Raw genomic sequence first — 21,709 nt, forward strand, 5'->3', positions numbered from 1 at the left:
CAATAAGGCTTTTGTGGAATTCTATTTTGTATGAAATTCCTGTTTTCTATTAGCTACTTCTTCCTCTGTGACACAAGCCTCATTCTTTGTGAAAAACGCAAAGCAGAAAACATTTGTGAAATCATCAGGTAAACATCCCACGACCGTTCTATCACTGACACGGTACGTAGGTACGTGGTGCAACCCCCAAGGAACCACCTTGTGGCATCCTCAGCAACCACAGAGCCACAGGGCAGATGAGTGTTTGCTCCCACTGAGGCTCTGCAACCTCTGCCACCAATACTGGAGAAATCCTCCAACCTCACTGTTTTCTCCTGAACTTGTTCCCTTCTGTTTTTCGATTAATACGCAGCAAACAGGCACACCTTCAAGGTGCCAAAAGCATCTTAAACATTGCACACTTACAATCTTCAAGATACAGTTGTTCAAAAGAGTCACCAAAGTAGATTTTGAACTAGAACACTTACTTTGACCACATAATTGAACCTTCGGATATCTTGAATTGCACTTGAGAAGTCTAACCGATTGAAGGCTTCTCCCAAGGTGCAATAGCCATGCCTCTGGAAGACCAACACAGAAGTTAAAATTAGTCAATTAGCCAAAAAGAATTGGCAGTTAATGTCAATTAATTGTGCAAATAAAAAAATTTTTGGCAAAGGACAATTTGTTATTTTGAAGACTGATTTTAGATTTAGATGAGTATAGTAAAATTATAGCAATGCTAGTAATTTAAGCTGTCTATATATACCTGAGACACCGTTAACTGACATTTTTTACAACCTGAAGTAATGACAAATACAAATATTTATTAAATATCTTGCTGGTTTGTTTTGTTGGGGACAAATTGGGGTATGGATGACGTTAAAGCTAAGATCATAAAAAAACTGGATTTATTCTAGGCTACACAACTAAAAATACATAAATCATCTGCTTAGCTGCATTGTAAGGATGCAAGTGTTATAAATATCTAGCTAGAACACAGCATTTCTCTGCAGGGGAGGCATGCACTGCCCGAGTTTGAAGTATAACGTGGGATTTCTCTCCAGGGCAGGCACGCACTACCCAGGTTGGAAGTATGCTCAACCACAAGGATCAGGGCTGGGAGAGGTGCTTCAGTAGCAAGAAGGTGCCTCTGAAAACCAGCATTGGGATGGAGAGGGCTGAAGGCAAGTGCTGGATGTGACCATGGGCAGCTTTCGGGCTGGGAGCACGGACGCCAAGAACCCAAAACACCAAAAAAACTGGTGATTAGACCCAGAGGTCCAAGAACCAAAGGAAGAAAATGAAACAACTTATTTTCAGTACTGTAAACACTGCTGCTATTCTCTTAGATGTTTTTCTTCCATGATATACCCTTATCCTATATTGGTTTGTATAGATTAGCACATTAGGTTTCAGAAGTCATTTTAAACTCCATCTTCATCCTCCGTATCTGAAATATTTAAAATCTACAGATTTTCATGTCAAAATTGTAGAAATAAGTAAGCTCGAAAACAATAATAGAAAACATGAGATGACTGGTCTCAAATTCCAAACAGGTGACTTGAGATGTCCTAGAGAAAGCAGCTGGAGTCATAGCACCTTTGTCTCTGACAGCTGATACACTCAGAGGCTCATGTGCTTTTTTGCGTCAACCCCAATCGCCCTAACGGGTGCACAACTCAATGAAATACATTCATTTAAAACATCCAAATATGTTGACTAAGTACCTGCGATGTGGACAACATTTTCCTGGGAACTCTGGGGAAAGGAAGCACTCATTTCGATATAGACTATAATCTGAAATCCATCACAGCTGATATTCCACACGATGGTGCAGCAGGCACTTTTCAAGGTCACCACCCATCTCACTACAGGAAACTAAATCTGATTCACAGAGCAGACCACAAAGAGCATGTCTGGACCGAGAACTACAGCATGTAACCTTGGAAGCGGTGAGACACCAGCCAGCATGGACAAGCAGCAGGTACTTGATCTATACCAAGTCAGGGTGTGGAGACATGACGTGGTGCAGGGACACCAGCACCCAGTCCTAGTTCTTGTCCCTCTCAGCCTTGTTAGGTCCCGGTTCTAGGATTCCAGGGAACACCCCCACAGCCTCACAGTAAGATCCTCCTTTCCTGCATATGCTAGCTTGGATGGGATCCTCTGTTCTGTAATCAGCACGGCAACAGAGCAGATGAAATATTTAATGGTCTTTCATGCGCACTAAATTTTGTTTTTTACAAACTAGGTTAGATTCTGTCAAATAATCTTCTAATGGTGTATTTGAGTGTATATTAAGGATCTGATTCATTCTATACCCACTAACCATAACCAAACAGATTAAGTTTTCTTTCTCAGAATCTAATCCTTCAGTTTCTTGGAAGCTGGACTAGTTTCAGAGCATCTACAAACATTTCTGGAATATTTAACTTACCCTGAAATAACATGATAGAGAATAATTCCCTAAATTATTTTCCCCAATTGTTGCAAAATAAAGCAAATGCAGAGTTTCTAGGACTATAAAAGGAACTCAACTTCCCTAATCCTAGTGAAGAAACAGGAAACAGCTTGAAGCTCTCTGGTTAGTTTTATGGCTCATGAAAAAGCTTTAGCTCAACTTGGCAAAAGAAAGGCAGGGAAAGAGTTCACACGATTCTGCACAAACCCAACCCAATTACTAATTTCATGTTAGCCACTCTTTATGTGGAATGAGAGGGCTCACGGATGTCCTACCCTCCAAAACACGCCACAGGGAGGACACATTCCCATCAGCATCAGGGGTTCACGCTAACACAGAGAAAATGCATATGACTGCAGGAGTCCATGACTGGTTTAAATAGCCCTGCTGTTGAATCAGATATGTACAGGTAGGCGGGAACTACGCACTGCACACATATACCACATGCCACCACACACCATACATCCCATACACCAATGTGTTCACAAATACATGCACAACCAGACATACACACCATACATACAACACACATACACCATACACACAACACACACCAATGTGTGCACAAATACACAGCCACATACCACATGCACATGCAAGCACACACAATGGAGAATCACTGCCTCAAAAGCTCCTCGTATGCTATCATCTGTCAGAATGTGAACCATAGATCTGATATTGCAAAAGAAATGTGTTTTATGCAACTTTATTAATACATTTATTTAATGTGACTCCATATTCAACAGAAACAATCCAAGATACTCTCTTATTTATAATAGAATACTTACTTCTTTTGTGCTTTCTTTATGGACATAGATCCATTTTTCACGATAAAAACCTAGAAAAAAAATTAACTTTGTTTTTAAAATCCGGCAAATCATTTCAAAATGAAGATTTTAAAGGAATTTAAATAATTGGACACGTTAACAAAATTATCTGACTTACTATATTGACAAGAAATGCTTTTACTTGGTTGAATGCAAACAGAATTGCTTTGTTTCTTAAATCAGGTTAAGATATGAACAATGATTTCAGATAGTACCAAGTCCTAGTAACTTAGAAGAACATTAGTATTATTAATGACTGAAGCCATATGAAGACATAAATGATTATAAAATGCAACTGCATTACTAAATTCCTATGTATCCTAATAAAAAGTTCTATTCTTCTATTGCTGTGTATGGTACCCCACAGAAACAGATTTTCCAGATAAACCTTAAAGTTTCAAGAATCACACTAACTGTATTCTCCATGTGACCCTGTTTTCTTCATAAAGTAGTCCCCCCGTATTCACAGTTTCACCGTCTACAGTTTCAATTACCCACAGTCAGCTTTGGTTTGAAAACATTAAGTGGAAAATTCCAGAAATAAACCATTCATAAATTTTAAATTGTGTGCCGTTCTGGGTGGTGTCATGAAATCTCACACCTTCCTGCTCTGTCCTGCCTGGGATGTGGATCCTCCCTTTGTCAAGCGAGTCCTACACTACCCGCCCCTTGGTCACTCAGTAGCCGTCTTGGTTATCGGATCACCTGTTGAGATATCACAGTGCTTGTGTTTAAAGAACCCTTATTGTATTTCATAATGGCCCCAAAGTGCAAGAGGAGTGATGGTGGCCATCTTACTATAATTGTTTCATTTTATTATTATTCTTGTTAATCTCTTACTGTGCCTAATTTATAAATTAAACTTTATTATAAGTGTGTATATACAGAAAAAAAACCATAGTATCCATAAGCTTTGGTAGTATCCACAGTTTCAGGCATCCACTGGAGGTCTATCCCCTGAGGGAAGTGAGCCTGTTACACATTAACATGTGTCTTGGTAACTCACGGATATGCTGCATGATAGAGCCCTACGCCCTCTCACAGACAGGTCCCACCTCCAGCCTTCCCCTGCTGCCATCTAACATCCTAAACTCCAGCTCTGAATGTTTGTCTCCTGCTCTGAATCTTCAGTGACTTCGAAACTCAAGTCAGGACACCTCTCAGTTTGGCCTCACTGCTGAAGACTGAGCTGAATTCATCACCATAATTCAGGCAGTCAGATTCATGGGCTGTTTTGTGGGTCTTGCTATCTCTTATTCTGTTTTTGCACATCTTAACCACTGAAAAGGATGAGCTGCAAAATGTTTGATCACTAAATCTGTGGGCAATGCTGGATACTGGGCTGTTATTTACATATTTGTATCACCTTTTATTTCATAAATAGCATTGTCAGAGTAATTTAGTATTTCAACATAATCAACAAGTAAAATAAATGAGAATGATCTTACTTTGAGTATTTGTGTCATTTCTAAAATGGTCCTTTTTCCTTTTTTTGGATGCATATTCATGCTCTTCATTATTGAATATTTCTCCATCTTCACTATTTAAGATACTGAAATAAAGATATATTCTATTAAAATATTTTTTCAGGGAGATCTTCATTTGGCTTTTCTTTTGTAAAAAGATACAAATACTTCAAAGTGACAGATTGTGGGCTTGAAATCACAAGGGTAATGTCTAATACATTTTTGTTTCATTTTGAGAAATAAGATGTATCCTGGTTCTTTGAGAATACTGTACCAGAAAGCGCTGTTTGTTTTAGAATCTCTCAAGGGTCTTGATATGCTTATCCAAGGTAGTTTCAAACATCAAAATGCCTTATTAAAACAGAGATTTTTTAAAAAAACAACTATTAAAACTCCAAAAAAAAAAAAGATGGTAAGAATATGATGATACCCAATACTGACCAATGACTTGCTGTATCCCTTACCCCATGCTGAGTAACCACTCAACATTTCTGTTTACTCCCTCTATGTTGAAAGGTTTAACTGAAATTAATTATTACTGCACTGAACATGTTTTTATTAAGCACCAACCAACCAAATATACTGTTAACACATTTAACTGGAACCAGGTGAAGTGACATGTATATTTTTACTATTTAAATACATTTAAAAGCTTTTCTTCTTCGTGAAACACGAAAATCAAATCATAAGGCAATAACTAAACATGTGAACACCTTTTACTTTTTAAAAAAATTTCTTCCTTAAAGAAAAAAAAAAACCTGTAAATAGTAATCCACATCCTCAAAACTAAAGATGTGTAAAATTTTTATTTTCCACACACTGATAATAGATTTTCAGTGTAAAGTAAGGAAGGAAGCTCTGTGGAGACAAGCTGGTTGGTGGAGGCATGTGAGAGTGGTGCTCAAATCCAAGGAACTAAAATTGTTTATTTGCCGGTCATCGTTCTTTGACAAGAAAATTGTATACAAGCCCCTTTCCACTCACCAGTATTCACTTTTAGTAAAAAACAGCTGACTTTGCCAAATGAGTCACTTTCTCACTGTCAGAACAGACTTAAACAGCAGTGCCAGCAGTTGTAAATCATGAAGACAAGCAAAGCGCATTTGAAAAACATACAAACAACTGAACTTTTTGTGGCAGCATTATAACAGCAATTTATGGAAATGTGTTGATGTTTGTATTTTATATTTAGTCTTACACCAGTTTGTTATCATTGATTGAAATACTGAATATAGAAGCTTTACAATCTAAAAGGGCTTTTCTAATGAACATTACAAACATATCAAAGGAAAAGCACAAATACAATGTTCTCCAGAAATAGTGTCGCAGAAATAAAGGCAGAATATGGAAGGAAAGAGGACTGCTGACTAACCTCATACGTACAGGGAGAAGGACACTCCATGCAGCATAGCTCCAACATGTGAGCGTGGGACAGAAAAGCAAGGTGAACTTAAAGACATCCCATGGACACACTGAGCTGGAACCAACTCTGCCCACAGGTGGTCGTGCCAGGTTCAGATGCTTGCAGTAACCGCATCCTCCTGTGAATCTGGGCCTGGATGGCTGTGGCTCCCTGGGGGCTACCCACACTGTGGATTCCACAAGTGGAGGTGACTTCTTGGGCACTGCTGGGACACTTCCTGGGCCCGCCTGGGCAGTGGCAGGGCTCAGAGAACTTCAGGGTTAGGACCTTGGGGAGTTTATGTCAGACTTGAGGACCAAGCCTGGGCTCACAAATGACAACTCGGCCACTATTTTTACAAAGTATTTTAAACGGGGAAAAAGCCGTTATTTTTTGGTTGTGGGTTTTAAACTGTCAGGTAAACAAAAATCTACAAGTAGAGAAGAAAGATGAATGCTTCTGAAATTTAAATTCGACACATTAAAATGTTAATAAAGGAGTATTTAATTTATAAATCTTTCCATTCTGCATGTATCAACTACATTTCATAGCAATCAACTACATGTCATAGCAAACATGTTCTCTTTTTATAACCTCTGTTTCACGAGCAAGACAAACATCACCTACTCCGACTTAAAAACAAGGGAACCTGCCCAACAACTTGATTAAAAAATGTCAAACAACTTCAACAGACACTTCTCCAAAGAAGAGACATAGCAGCCAACAAGCCCATGAAAAGATGCTCCACATCACGAACTGTTAGGTAAATGCAAATTAACACTACAATGAGATACTACCTCACGCTCATTATGAGGATACTGGCAAATTAAAAGAAAAAAAAAATAACGAGTGTTGACATAGATGTGGGGAAACTGGATCCCTCGTGCAATGTTGGTGGAAATGGAGGATGGAATAGCTGCTATAGGAAACAGTATGGAGGTTCTTCAAAAAATTAAACATAGAATTACCATATGATCCAGCAATTCCACTTCTGGGTATATATTCAAAAGAACCGAAAGGAGAGAATGAAAGAGATACTTGTATACCCACGTTCATAGCAGTATTACTTGCAACAGCTAAACATGGAAGCAACCCACATGTCCATCAGTGGATGAATAAACAAAATGTGGTGTACACTATACACAATATGGAATATTATTCAGTCTGAAAAAGGAAATGCTGACACATGCTACGACAGGGCTGAAACTTGAGGACACTATGCTAACACAGTCACAAAAGGACACATACTGCCTGATTTGACTTATATGAGGTACTCAGCAAAGTCAAATCTTACAGACAGAAAATAGAAAGCCAGTTACCACGTCTGGGGGTGCTGGAGAATGAAAAGTTAGCGTCTAATGGGGACAGAGTTTCAGTTTGGGAAGATGTAAAAGTTCTAGAGATGGATGGTGGTAATGGCTGCATAATAATGTGAATGTACTGAACTCCACTGAATTGTACATTTAAAAATGGTCAGGATGGCAATTTTATGTTGTATGTATTTTTTTGTAATTAAAGAGACAGTGTGCAAGAGAGGAGAGGAAGTAGCAGCTTGTCTTGTTCATGCTGTCTGAGGTGCATGTTGGAGGGATGGGGTGGGGGCGGGAAGTGTTAAAAACAAAGAATAGAACATTATACAACACAACTGGAAAACACAGGGCACAAACGCATTTGTATGAAACACAGAGTTTCCATAAACTTAAAACATGTCTGAATGATGGAGCTAACAGCCCTTAACTCCCCACACCCAGGCTGCACCACAGCATACGTCACCCCCTTGCTTGCAAATGTGCCCAAAAGGCAATGACATTCCAAGTTTCCTCTGACAAGCCCAAGTACAGGCCATGACTTTTCCAAGTTCCTTTCCATTCAAGAAAAGGAAGAGAAGAGAACAGAGAAGAATCAACAAAACAACTCCAAATAGAAGTAAACGAGAGCCAAGAACAGAACTATTTCTCATAATTAAACCCCAATTTCTATAAATTATAATCCTCATTCTAGTGATGACCTATAATAAGATTTGCATTTTCCTCTGATGGTATTTCCTTAGCAGATGGATAACAAGGTCTTCCTCTTCATCTCCCAGACACTCTAGGGCTCTATGCACAGGCTTTACAGAGATGTGCTGTTACCGGCCATCATCTTCGAACATTTCCACACAAGGCTAGGAAAGGAAGACAGGGTAGGGTAAGCCTCCGGTTTTTAAAATTGCTAATCAAGGGCACCAGTTCTTAACTATACTGCTGTTAAGATATGTCACAAAATTTTTGTTACCAGCAAGAAAAATGACCAACATTTGTGAATGATTTAAGTTTTAATAACTATTAAAGTACTATACTACACATTATAAAAAATAACACATACTCATAAACTCAACTTCCCTGAGGTGCCAGTAGGAAGCAACCCTGCCAAGCCCTTGATTTTGGATCTCTGGCCTCCAGAATTGTGAGGACATACATTTCTGTGGTTTTAAGCCACTGAGTTTGTGGTTATGGAACCCTAGAAAATGAATACAATTATCTATCTTTTTAAGTTACTTCAGTTTGATATTGATTATGAAAGGTACAAATATGCTATCAAACAGAAGAGACTTTAGGGAGAAAAAATCTCAGCATAAATGCAACAAGTTGCCGTGATTCTAAGTGCCAAGGTAATATAACATGCAAAATGTGATGATTTCACCAAAACCAAAACAAAGTGGAACAAACCCTCAAACACAGTTGATGATAACTCCCACTCTGGCCTCCTCTGACATTTCCTTTGGATCAATTTGCCTGCACCTCTTCTGTCAAGCAGGAGCTGGACTACATTTTGGTCAGCTCCTCCCCGGAAGGGAGCTACAATCCCTGCTTTAACAATCCCCAAATGTTAAGACAACTCTGTTCATCAATGGCTACCTACTAAACTTAGCTTTTTATCCATACCTTTTCCATTCAAGTCGTATTATTTTCTCCTGGTTGGCAAATGTTTACATTTAGCCAGTTTCCTGATACAAAGCTACTTCATATCAGTGTATTATTAGTCTCTAATTATAAAAAGATAATCCAGAAGAGAAAGTCCAGTCAATTTTATATAAGTTAAAAAAAAGATGTGAAACCTATTTTTAGGATTAACATTTCCTTCCTAAATATCTAACACGACACACTTACGGACTCTTAACACACTCTTGTTACACGAAGGGAGCAGCAGAGCAGAGGGCGACAACAGCACCAAGGCCAGGTAGAGCCACAGCCAATGTGGGCCCACCTCACTCCACAGGGAGAAGCAACTGCACTGTGCACAGAGCGCAATCTGGCAGAAGGGAAACGCCGTCTTAAAGAGCTTCAGATGCAGCAACCTTGAAGAACAGCTGTCCCAAGAAGTCCACCAGATGAGGCCGCAAACCTATCAAAGGGCATCAGACACTCTGTGCACAGGGTACACAAAACAATGTCTCCCACATTCTGTGACTTCCTGCGTGTGCCACTTGGACCACCACACTCCCTACCTGCACCATCTTACCTGGACAGACTAAATCTCGGCCACCTTATAACAAGGATATTCACATGGCTTCCAGTTCTATAAATTCCTCCCCGCTTAAGAATGCATGTCTGTAAAATCAGAAATGATGAAATCTGGACTAGTGAGTGGCTTTGTAGTAGGCATTACAGGTCTAGAATAGAATAGGTTCAGTAACATATTTAAGATATTCAAGGGAAAAAAATATAAGCCAAAGATTTAACATCTAAATAGTGACCATCAAGGGTAAAAGTCACACATATTTTTTATGAGTACACACAAACACAGAAAGTACGGTGACCAGAAGCTGTCGGATGACCCACTAAAGAGTAAGCTCCGGAAACCAAAATGACTAGAGGCAGATGCAAAGGTAGGCTGCAGGGTGGTCTGTATTTATTTGTGGAGCTGCTGGCACATGATGGTGATAAAAGTGCAGCATGCCATGGTTACCAGCTCGGACAATGCAGACAAAGAACAATCACCAGAGAAGTGGTAGGGGCGGGGAGAAGATGTGCAGGGGCCAACTGGGAGTGGGGCGTCCATCAGCTAACTGCAGTATCAGGTAGTGTGCGGAGCCAACCAAAGAAACTAAGTGTTTGCTATAAAGGCATTAGGATAAAAGTGGAAAAAAAAAAAAGGGAGGAAGAAAGCCCCCTTAATCACCAAAAGGGTAAAAGCAAATAAAATAGAACAAGGTGGTTCCCTGTTATCTGTGATGCAAAAAATGTACTTGACTCACCTATTAAATGGAAAACAGTCTTGGATTGGCTCACAAAGCAAAATCAAGCAGCATATTGCATATAAGATATACAGCTATAAAAGGCTGGGAAAATATATAAAGAATTTATAGGACTCAGAAAAAAATAACTGCCACAGGAAACTTTATAGCATTAAATACCTATATCAATACAAATTTAAATAATAAAAATAAATTATTTAAACATATAACTGAAAAAGCCAGAAAAAGAATAAGTGAACCAAAAGAAAGGGGGGAATTATTACAAATAAAAGCAGATATTATTAAGTAGAAAAAGAATAGAACTAAGAAGTAAATCCAAAAGCTGGTTCTCAAGAGAAAATAATCAACCAAAACAAACCACTAGGTATCTGATTAGAAAAAAAAAAATAAGAAAGTTACAAGTGCTAACAGAAGAAAATTTAAACATTGTAAAAGATAAGGAAAAGAAATGTGTAGATTAAGAGAGATTTTAAAAACGTATCAAATTTTAAGAATAAAACAACACTAAACTATAGTGTCTAGGGATATACACTTGGTGATAAAACTATAAAGATTAGGGAAATGATTACCATAGGAGTTTGGGAAGTGGTTATTTCTGGGGAGAGGAAGTGGGTTATAATAGAAATGGGACATGTGGGGCACGATTCTGGGATGATTGATAAAGTTCTATTCCTTGACCTGGGTGTGGATACAAGGATGTTTGCTTTATAAAAATGAAGAAAAACATTAAAAAATCATTACAGGCAACTTTATAAAACTCTTTGCAATAAGTTAGAGGCAGATGAAACATTTTTTAAAAATATAAAATTTAATGCTATTCCAATACAAAATCAGGTTTTTTTCTTACAGTTAAACAAGTTAATTGTAAAATGCATTTAAGAACAACAAGAAACTATCCTAAAATTCATATGGAATGAAGAAAGAGCCCAAATAGCCAAAGCAATCCTAAGCAAAAAGAACAAAGCCAGAGGCATCACACTACTAAACTTCAAACTATACTATAAAGCCCCAGTAACCAAAACAACTTCTGTACTGGTACAAAAACACACTCATAGACCAATGAACAGAACAGAAAACTGAGAAATAAAGCCACACACCTACAACCATCCAATCTTTGATAAGGCCACCAAAAACAGCAGCGGAAAAAGACCATCCTATTCAATATATGGTGTTGGAATAACTGGCTAGCCACATACAGAAGATTCAAGCCAGACCCCTACCTTTCACCATATACAAAAACTAACTCAAAACATATTAAACATTTCAATGTAAGACCTGAAACTGTAAGATCCTGGAAGATAACCTAGGAAATACTCTTCTTGACAATGGCCTTGGCCAAGAATTTTTGGCTAAGCTCCCAGAAACAACTGCAACAAAAACAAAAATTGGCAAGTAGAATTTAACTAAATGAAAGAGCTTCTGCACAGCAAGAGAAACTACTGACAGAGAATACAGACAACCTACGGAATGAGAGAAACTATTTGCAAACTATGCATCTGACAAAGGCCTAATATCCAGGGAACTTATGCAAAAAAACAAACGACCCCATTAAAAAATGGGCAAAGGAGTGAGCGGAAATTGCGTCACTGCACTCCAGCCTGGGGGTCAGAGTGAGACTCCATCTCAAAAAAAAAAAAAAAGGGAAAGGACATGAACAGGCACTTCTCAAAGAAGATATACAAGTGGCCAACAAACATGAAAAAGGCTCAGTACCACACAGCATTAGAGAAATGCATCAAAACCACAATGAGATACCATCTGACACCAGCCAGAACAGCCATTACTAAAAAGTCAAAGACAACAGATGCTGACAAGGGTGAGGGGAAAACAGAACGCTTATACACTGCTGACGGGAATGTAAATTGGTCCAGCCATTGTGGGAAGTGGTCTAGAGATTTCTCAAAGAACTTAAAATAGAACTACCATTCTATCCAGCAACCCCATTACTGGGTATACATTCAAAAGAAAATAAATCATTCTACCAAAAAGACACAGGCACTCATATGTTCATCAGTGCACTATTAACAACAGTAAAGACACAGAATCAATGCAGGTGCCACTAATGGTAGACTGGATAAAGAAAATGTGGTACCTATACATCATGAAATACTACACAGCCATAAAAAAGGAATAAAATCACATCCTTTGCAGCAACATGGATGGAGCTTGACCTAATCCTAAGCAAATTAATGCAGGAACAGAAAACCAAATACCACATGTTCTCACTTATAAATGAGAGCTAAACATTGAGCATACATGGACACAAATATGGGAACAACAGACACTGGGGACTACTAGAAGGTAGAGGGAGTGGGGGTGGGTTAAAAAAACTACCTACTGGGTACTATGCTAACTAGGTGACAGGATCTGTACTCCAAACCCCAGCCTCATGCAATATTTTCATGTAACAAATCTGTACATGGACCCTCTGTATCTAAAATAAAAGGAGAAGAAGAACCAGTAAGCACAAATAACCAGACAACTCTGAGTAAGAACCACAATGGTGAAGACTCTAGCCCCAGCTGACATGAAAACACAGTATTAAGCCTCTCTATTTACATCAGTGTGATGAGGGAAGTCCAGGAAGACAGAGAGAAAACCCGTAGTTCCAATTGCCCATGGAAATTTGGTATGGGAAAAAGAGGTATCTCAACACAGCAGGGAAGGGGCTTTTCAGTTAGTAGTGCTGCTGCAGTAACTGGACAGCTACTGCACAAAGACACAAGCAGATTTGTTCCTCACATCATGCTCCAAGACAAATTCCAAATGGAGCATAAGTTCTCTTCTCCCTGCTGAGGCATAATTCATATACAGCAGAATAGACTTTTAAGTACAGTTCAGGGAGTCCTGACCTGTGTACCTCCTGTAACACATACCCAATCAAGACACCATAGAAAGCTCCATATAGCTATTAAGTCAATCACCAGGGAGGCTCTCCACTCCGCCTCTCCTTGGGAGCTAAGAGGTAAGCTACCATCGCGAGCCCTGTGCTGACGCAGGCCCCAGACACGACTGACAGCAAAGTCAGACTACATGATGTCTCTGGCTTGCCTATTAATTTTCTTAATGATGACTTAAAGACTTTTAAAGATGATTTTAGACTTGCACAAGAATTTCAGAGGCAGGACACACGGTGTCCCCAAGTTTCCACCCACCTTCATGCAGCCACAGAACAAGAATCAACACCAGAAGAGGAACTCTGGCATGGTACTCCCAGCTCAACCACAGGCTTTGCTGTTTCGCCAGGCCACCCACCAGAGCCCGTCTGCTGCTGGGCCCAGTCCAGGATCCACACTGTGCTTAGCTGACACACTTCCATGGCCCCCCATGCCAGAAGAGTTTGTAGTCTCCTCTCATCACCTTGAAGAGTACTAGTCAATTATTTTGTAGAATGTCCTTCAGATTGGGTTTGTCTGCTGTTTTCTCCTGATTCAGCTTAGGGAAAACCACCACAGATGATGTGCCATTCACACAGCACCACACCACAGGTACCCACTGCCAATATGACGCCACCTTTGAGCTCTTGGTTGGGGCAGTGTCTGCAAGGTTTCTCCACTGTAAAGTATTGTTCCCTTTGTAATGAATAGCTACTTGGGGGGAGACTTGGCAGATATTCTATTTCTCCTAATTCTTTCACCTGTTAGATTTCACCTTGCTGCATCTGTAAAGGGACTGGGCTCATAACAATTATCATGGTGATTTTCTATTTCCCTTATTTCTTCTACATTTATTAACTGGAATTCTACAAGGAAGAACTGTTACTTATCCCTCACTTATGCCTTCATTTATGTATTGATATCAGCCTAAATGGATGGCTATTTCTTTTCTTTTTTAGTTTATAATCCATTACTACTGTTGTCTATCCTGTGGCTCGAACTGCTCCAGCTTTGGCCAATGGAGCACTTTTTGACGGACATCTACCCTTCTGATATCTGACAGGCTCCCATCACTTACCTTTCATTTGCCCTACCCCAGCCCTGGAACCAACCCCTTCCCTGAGGAGCCCTTAGGATCCACCACCTCAGGCTGGCTCTGGTCACCGATGCAGGTGTCACTGCTCTAAAGCCCTCTGTCGACAGACTTAGGAAACAGATGTGTTATACTAACTCACACATGCATAGACCCACATTTCTCTCTCTCTGAAAAAATCAACAGCCCTAATTCATGCTGACACCTCCAACCCTGATCCAGAACCACAGGATAACTCTAGCGCCATCCTTCCTTATTTGTAACTTCTTCCTAGAATACGTAGAGTTTTGAGATTGCTAACCCATGCCCCTATGAGAAAGAAGTGCACTAACTACAGGTTTTGTCTTTAGCCTTACAGCATCCTGTCAAAACACTGTTTTCCAAAGTTACTGATAGGTCAGCTAATTCCACATCCATTTCACTATGGTTATGGCAGCATTCCCTAACCGTTTTGGCACCAAGGACGAATTTCTTAGAAGACAGTTTTTCCACAGACTGGGGCGGGGAGGGGGGATGGTTTCAGGATGAAACTGTGCCACCCTAGATCATCAGGCATTAGTTAGAATCTCATGAGGAGTGAGTGAGCAACCTAGATCTTTCACATGCACAGTTCACAATAGGGTTCATGCTCCTATGAGAATCTAATGCTGTTGCTGACCTGACAGGAGGCAGAGCTCACGGAGTAATGTTTGCCTGCCCTCTGCTCACCTCCTGCTCTGTAGCCCAGTTCCTAACAGGCTATGGACTGGTACCGATCCATGGCCTAGGGGTTGGGGACCCCTGGATTATGGGATAAGTCTGTAATACCATTTGATTCATCTGTCACAGTTTGTGTCATTTGGGCACTCCCCCCAGTAACACACACATAAACATTTTTGTTGATTTTAGTGAAATTTTGTGGTGCACAGTTCCATGGGTTTTGACAGGTGCACAGTCAAATCTAACACAGTCCCATCAATCCCCAAACTGCCTCTCACTCTCTTTGTAATCAACTCCTTTTCCACAACTCTTAACCCCTGGCAACCACTGATTTGTTCTTCTTCATTATGGTTGTGCTTTTTCTAAACCATCCTTTAAATAGGATCATACAGTATGGAGGCCTTTTAAGTTTGGTTTCTTTCACTAAGCAAAACGAATTTAAGATTCATCCATGCTGTGCGAATCAATAGTTTTGTTCCTTTTGACTTTTGAGCGGTATTCTGCTGTAGAGATGTTACCACAATGTTTATTTATTCACCAGTTGAAGGACATCTGATTTTCAGTGTTGGCAAATACTGAATAAAACTCTATTAACAGTCACATGCAGGTTTTGTGTGAGCATGAATTTTCACTCACCTTGGGTAAACACCTAGGAGTGAGACTGCCAGGTCCTAAGGCAGTGTAACATAGTAAGAAGCTGCCACACTGTTTTCCAGAGTGGCTGTGCCATTCTGCATTCCCAGTAGCAGGGTTGGAGAGCATATTCCCGCTAGCACTTGGCACTGCCCTTGCCAGCACTGGGATGCTTCGTGATTGTTCTTTCATCTTAGCTCCTGATGTAGGCCTGTGCTGGTACCTTATGAGGAAGGTGCACAGCCTTCCAAATCACCTAGGCCCACTGTGGCAGTCTCATTCCCCAGAACATACTGTTATACCTCTAGCTGGTCAGCTGCTTGCCCCAAATGGTACTGTGGCCTCAGGCTAGCTGCAGTGTTTACCTTCCGGATTGCTTGCATTTGTTTCCCTAACAATAAATTATGTTGGGCATCACATGCTTATTTTTCTCTGCTTAATTGCATGGGCTTCTCTGCAATCCATGCGAGTTGTTTGGTGAAGTACAGGTTCACCAAAACTATTGCCCAATTTTTTACTGGGTTCTTTTTTATTGTTGAGTTGTAAGTGTTCTTTATGTATTCTGGATACTAACCCTTTGTCAGATATGTGACTTACAAATGTTTTCTCTGAGAGTTGAATTTGATAAAATGCAAATTATAGATTTTTTCTTTTATGGATTGTCCTTTTGGTGTCATATCTAAAAACTCTGCCCAAGACCATGCAGACTTTCCTTTGGGTTTCTTCCATAAATTCTACAGTTTTACATTCTACATTTAGGTATATGATCCATTTTGAGTTCATTTTTGTATAAAATGTGAGCTGTATAGGTTATTTATTTATTTTTGCATATACACATCTAGTGAAAAGCACCATTTGTTGACAAGATTACACTTTCTCCATGGAATATACTAAGAGGTGCCTTTACACCAGTCAAAAATAAACCGACCATATTTGTATGGACTTATCTGGGGTCCTCTATTCTATTCCACTGACCTGTGTATCTATCTTTTCACCAATACCACATACCACTCTCTTGATTGTGGTGATTTTATATTTTATAGTAAATCTTGCTCTTTTTCCTTTTTGAGATGGAGTTTTGCTCTTGTTACCCAGGCTGGAGTGCAATGACAGGATCTCTGCTCACTGCAACCTCCGCCGCCCAGGTTCAAGTGATTCTCCTGACTCAGCTTCCTGAGTAGCTGGGATTACAAGCACCTGTCACCATACCCGAATTAATTTTTTTTTTTTTTTTTTTTTTTTTTTTTTTTTTTTGTATTTTTAGTAGAGACGGGGTTTCACCATGTTGCCCGGGCTGGTCTCAAACCCCTGACCTCAGGTGATCCGCCTGCCTTGGCCTCCCAAAGTGTTGGGATTACAGGCCTGAGCCACCACGCCCAGCCGTTGCTCTGCCTTTCTAATGATGACTTTAGATATAAGTTTTTAATATGGAGAAGTTCATCTTTTTCTTCTTTCACAGTTTATAGTTTTTGCGTGGTAAGCAATCTGCCTACTTTACATTGTGAAAATATTGTTTTCTTCTTAAAACTTTACAGTTTTAGCTTTTACAGTTCATTCTACAATCCACCTAAAATTAATGCTATGTCCACGGTAAGAGTTAGTAATAGAGGTTCATTTTTCCTTGCATGTTTATCCAGTTGAAAAATCTTTCCCTTCCCAATTGAACTATGTTGGTTGAAAAAACTTTGCTTTCTCCTGTTGTTGCACTGTGCATCCTAGTGTTTTGTAAATTAACTATTCTTATCTTCTTAGTTTTTTATAAGTGTAAACAGGGGAAATATAATTTCTTTTAAAAGAGTTCTCTTACTTAATAAAGAAATAGGCCAAGCACGGTGACTCACGCCTGTAATCCCAGCACTTTGGGAGGCTGAGGTCAGGAGATCAAGACCATTCTGGTCAACATGGTGAAACCCTGTTTCTACTAAAAATACAAAAATTAGCCAGGTGTGGTGGTGGGTGCCTGTAGTCCTAGCTACTCAGGAGCCTGAGGCAGGAGAACTCCTTGAACCCAGGAGGCAGAGGTTGCAGTGAGCCAAAATCACGCCACTGCACTCCAGCCTGGGTGACAGAGCAAGACTCCACCTAAAAAAAAAAAAAAAAAAGAACAAACGAATGAACAAAAGAAAGGAAAGGAAAGGAAAGGGAAAGGAAAAGAAATAAAATTAAAATGTCTAATGTTTTTCACCGACCAAACTAGTTAAAGTAATTACAAAGACAAGGCTGCTGTAAACACCTTCTGCACTGTCCCCAAAACGCAGATGGCATGGGAGCAGACAGCACCTTTAGATGAAGACACACATGCAGCCTACACAAGGCACACAGATGCATTTCAGCCATTATTCCCTCATGATGAAATCCTCCCCTTGCGCAGTGTGTAACCTGCACTGACAGAAACACATCCTGCGTGAAGTGTGAAGTAATGGGAATCTGTGTACACTACTATTCAGAGTATAAACTGGTGCAAAATTACAGAAGGTAATGTGGCAATACTAGAATTTTAAATATACAATTCTATTAGGAACTTAAATTTCATAAATATTCACACAAGTATGCAAAGAGATGTTCACAGATGACCCATGCTATAGCACTAGAAATAATGCAAAGTGGGAAATAGCCAAAATGATGTCACTGGAAGCTTGGAGAAATAAGTTATGGTATACCTAAACAATGAAATGCCATCATTACAACGAATGAGGAACTCAACACGCACTGACATGGAACAACTTCCAGGAAATACAAACGGAGGAAAAGGATGAACATGCAACGCATTAGAAGAACATGGTGACACCACCTCACTGGAAAAGCAAAGAGGTGCATGACCTGTGACACTGTGGTTCTGTTCCTAGGCACAGACCCAGGGACCCTAAACCCAGAAGACAATGCGGATTTAGATGTTATTTCAGTTAATGGAACTCTACCTTCCAGCTGCTGAGGCCAGTCTTAATCTCACCCCTTGAGCCTCTGACTGCACCATACACATTCCAAGTGTCAGTTCTACCTGCAGAATACACCCAGGATTTGAGCCCTTCCTCATCCACCACCTATTTTCTCTCCAAGCCATGATCATTTCCCATGGGGGTTAACCCAAGCCTCTTGAGAACTGGTCCACTTGCTTCTGTCCTGCCTCTTGGAAGTCTGTTTTTAACACAGTAGCCAGAATAATCCTGTTAAAGCATAGGCCTGAACAAATCACTCCTCTGCTCAAAACCCTGACTCCCCACTTCACTCAGAAAAGCCCAAGTCTTTACTATGACAACAGGTACTTCACAGCTGGGACCCAGTCAGGCTGGGATCTTGTCTCCTACCGGCCCTGCTTCCGGGCTCCCCTTACCCATGCTGGAACCCTGCTGTCCCTGAATATGCCAGATGATGTACTCCTGCCTTGAGGCCTCTGCACTTTTTCTTTCCCTGCTGGGGAGGCCCTGCCCTCAGACATCCATTCATCCTGCTCTCATTGCCTAAGGTTTCCTTCCACAGATGCCTTCTTAGAGGCCACTCTCTGTAGATCTTCCTCTAACACCCCCCATCCTTAGCATTTCTTATCTCCCACATACTATCGCACTTCCTACACTGCAGAATTCATCTTGTCCACTGCCTGTTTCACCAGAATGCAAGCTCCATCAGACATGGGTTGTCAGGTTTCATTTATTGCTGTATCTTGACACCATAGCACATAGTAAATCCTTAATATATTGTGGACTAAACAGGTGTAACAGTATGTGTAATAATAAGACCAGAGACATCTCTAAGTCTGGCGCCTGGGTAGACTTTATCTACCCAACAAAGGAGTAGAGGCTTGACTCTGGCCCATTCCATTTCCAAGGGAACCCTTTCTGGAGGGGTGGGGAAAGCTGTGTCCTTCCCATCAAGGGCAGAGAAAAGCCACTACCACTCACGTAGGAAAAATCCCTATGACTCTACCCCCGGGGGTAATCAATAGGCAAAGGGCAACACACTTACTGTTCCCTGTGAGATAAGCAACAAAAATGAGCCTCTGTTCAGAATATCTCAGGTGTTCTGGACAAAAAATAAAGATTCAGGATAAAGTTAATAAAGATGAAAATTTTAAATCAACGTGAGGTTCTGAGAAAAAGTCTGACGGCTCCGGATTTCCTGGTGACACAAGACATCTGGTTGTTTTGAAAAGATGGGGAAGGAGGTAGTAGAGAGCCAAACATCAGAGGAGAGTGAAGGAGTTTGAAACATTGATAACACAAAGAGGAATAGAGCGGGCCAACCAAGCAAACACAGTGGGGCTGTGGGCCGCGTGGGGGCCCTTCAGGCACATAGCAGATGACCAAGAAACATCAGTTTACAGAATGAGTGGAAGAATAAATGAGTGAGCAACTGAAAAGGGCAAATAAATGAGTGGGTGAACAAGGAGGAGCAAGCAATGGGAGAATAAATTCAGAAGAAAGCAAGTGAGTGAACTGATGATGTTCCCACTGTGTTCTCTGGTGTGAATCTTCTTTCTTATATTTCTTACCTGCTCATGTGTTGGTACATTTAGGGTTGGGAATATGCCATTTGAGTGTTTTTTTTAAAAAAAAGACTGGGATGGAGTTTAGGGTATTGGCAAGAGTGTACTGAAACAACGGATCATGGAATATAAGCTGGACAAAAGGAGACATGACAAAAAGAAGGTTAATAGGATAGAAAAAATAAGGCAACGATTGAGGTGGTAGTCAGGAAATCTGGAAGGTGAGAAGATTATGCTTAAAGACTGGGATGCCCGAATTCATGGGTTTGGACCACGGGAGTGGGTAGCTGAGACAGAGAAGATGACAGGAGAGAAGGAGATCCTAGGAACAAAGAGGACAGTACTATGGCCAGAGGCTGTGAGTCCCACAGGTGGACACTGAAACCACCAGGCAACAGCAGGGACTGGGGTGGAGAAAATGACCGCAATTCTTTGCAGACTCTAACATCTGGTGGGCATGACAATGCAGGAGGTGACTGTGCAGAACAGGATCTGAGCTAGAAAAGGGGAACTTCACCCTTCATGTTCTATGCTTCATGACTGCATGAATTTTTTGTTGTTTTTCATTTACAAACAGCACATGTTGCATTATAATCGACAAAACCCACAAATTTGGGGAAGAGATAATATTAAAGTCAGAGAAAAGAGTTTACAATCCAGAGAAAATCATTAATTTAAGAAGCACTAACAAATACTGCTTGAAACAGTTAGTGCTGAGTCTGACACTGAAATGAATTTTCTTTTTCTTTCCAGTCACTAAAGAAGGAATATCAGGAAGCCCATCTGGATTTTTGCTGAAACCTGTAACAATACTCTAAAGATCCTAAGGGGAAAATGCCAATGTGCTAACAAGGATATTTACTTAAATGGATACGGGATGTCTCCTTTCCAAGGTACAGTGGCTTTCGAGTCCAGTACATACTTCAGCGGCTAGAAGGATCCCCTGAATTATCTACCCCTCATGGTAACCAGAGACTATGTTCACATTCTCATAAGGGAACCAAAAAAGTAGCTTCTTCTATCTTGTTTCCGTGCGGGATGCACGATTTAAAAATGTCTTTTATAGAATTCCATTATCTTGGGATATCCCGGGAACTACTAGAGTTGAAGATAATTTTGGTAGAACCTTAAATTATGCTGGCCCCCATTGCTAAGCCCAATGAGAACCAAATTACCAAAATAAGTGTTAAGACATTCAAATTTGAATAGAAAATATAACGTTTTATGAGGTATAAAAATAATGCAATAAAAAAGATTCAGAAAATCCAATGCAAAGAACCCAGAAGCATCTCTGCCTAGACTGAGCTGAATGTGTTATGTTTGACTACACACTCCCTTGTCAAATGTCAACTTCATAAAAGACAAGGAACAACTTCTTATATTTCCTCAACAGTGCCTATAGTTATACTAAAATAACTATAGGCAATTACAGTGCCCATGAGAACACTGAAATCTGATGGAAAAAGTTAGAAATTCTTAAAGATATATAGTATTTAGACACCCTTCTTCAATATCTTTCCTTTATAGGAATCATACAATTTCTGTCATCAAAC

At 40.2% G+C, this 21,709-nt stretch overlaps 1 protein-coding gene across 15 annotated transcripts in view; it reads right to left on the reverse strand.

The window, feature by feature from the left end:
* The window catches only part of FBXO25 (F-box protein 25), a 96,001-nt gene that overhangs the window by 65,095 nt on the left and 9,197 nt on the right, over positions 1–21,709 (reverse strand). For 13 of the 15 annotated variants that reach the window (XR_008659544.2, XR_008659545.2, XR_010120564.1 and 10 more), the window contains exons 3-5: positions 4,719–4,822; positions 3,232–3,281; positions 468–560 (exon numbers count right to left, since the gene is read on the reverse strand). Coding sequence is in view for 6 of the 15 variants with exons in the window: in XM_055289640.2 (XP_055145615.2) it covers positions 468–560; positions 3,232–3,281; positions 4,719–4,822 (247 nt within the window). In the remaining 9 variants the exon portion in view is untranslated. Of the gene's footprint in view, positions 1–467; positions 561–3,231; positions 3,282–4,718; positions 4,823–6,108; positions 8,298–21,709 lie in introns of those variants that run through there. The other 2 variants (XM_063638279.1, XM_063638274.1) reach the window with 1 other exon arrangement.

This window comes from Symphalangus syndactylus, chromosome 1, assembly GCF_028878055.3.
Source record: "Symphalangus syndactylus isolate Jambi chromosome 1, NHGRI_mSymSyn1-v2.1_pri, whole genome shotgun sequence".
NCBI lineage: Eukaryota > Metazoa > Chordata > Mammalia > Primates > Hylobatidae > Symphalangus > Symphalangus syndactylus.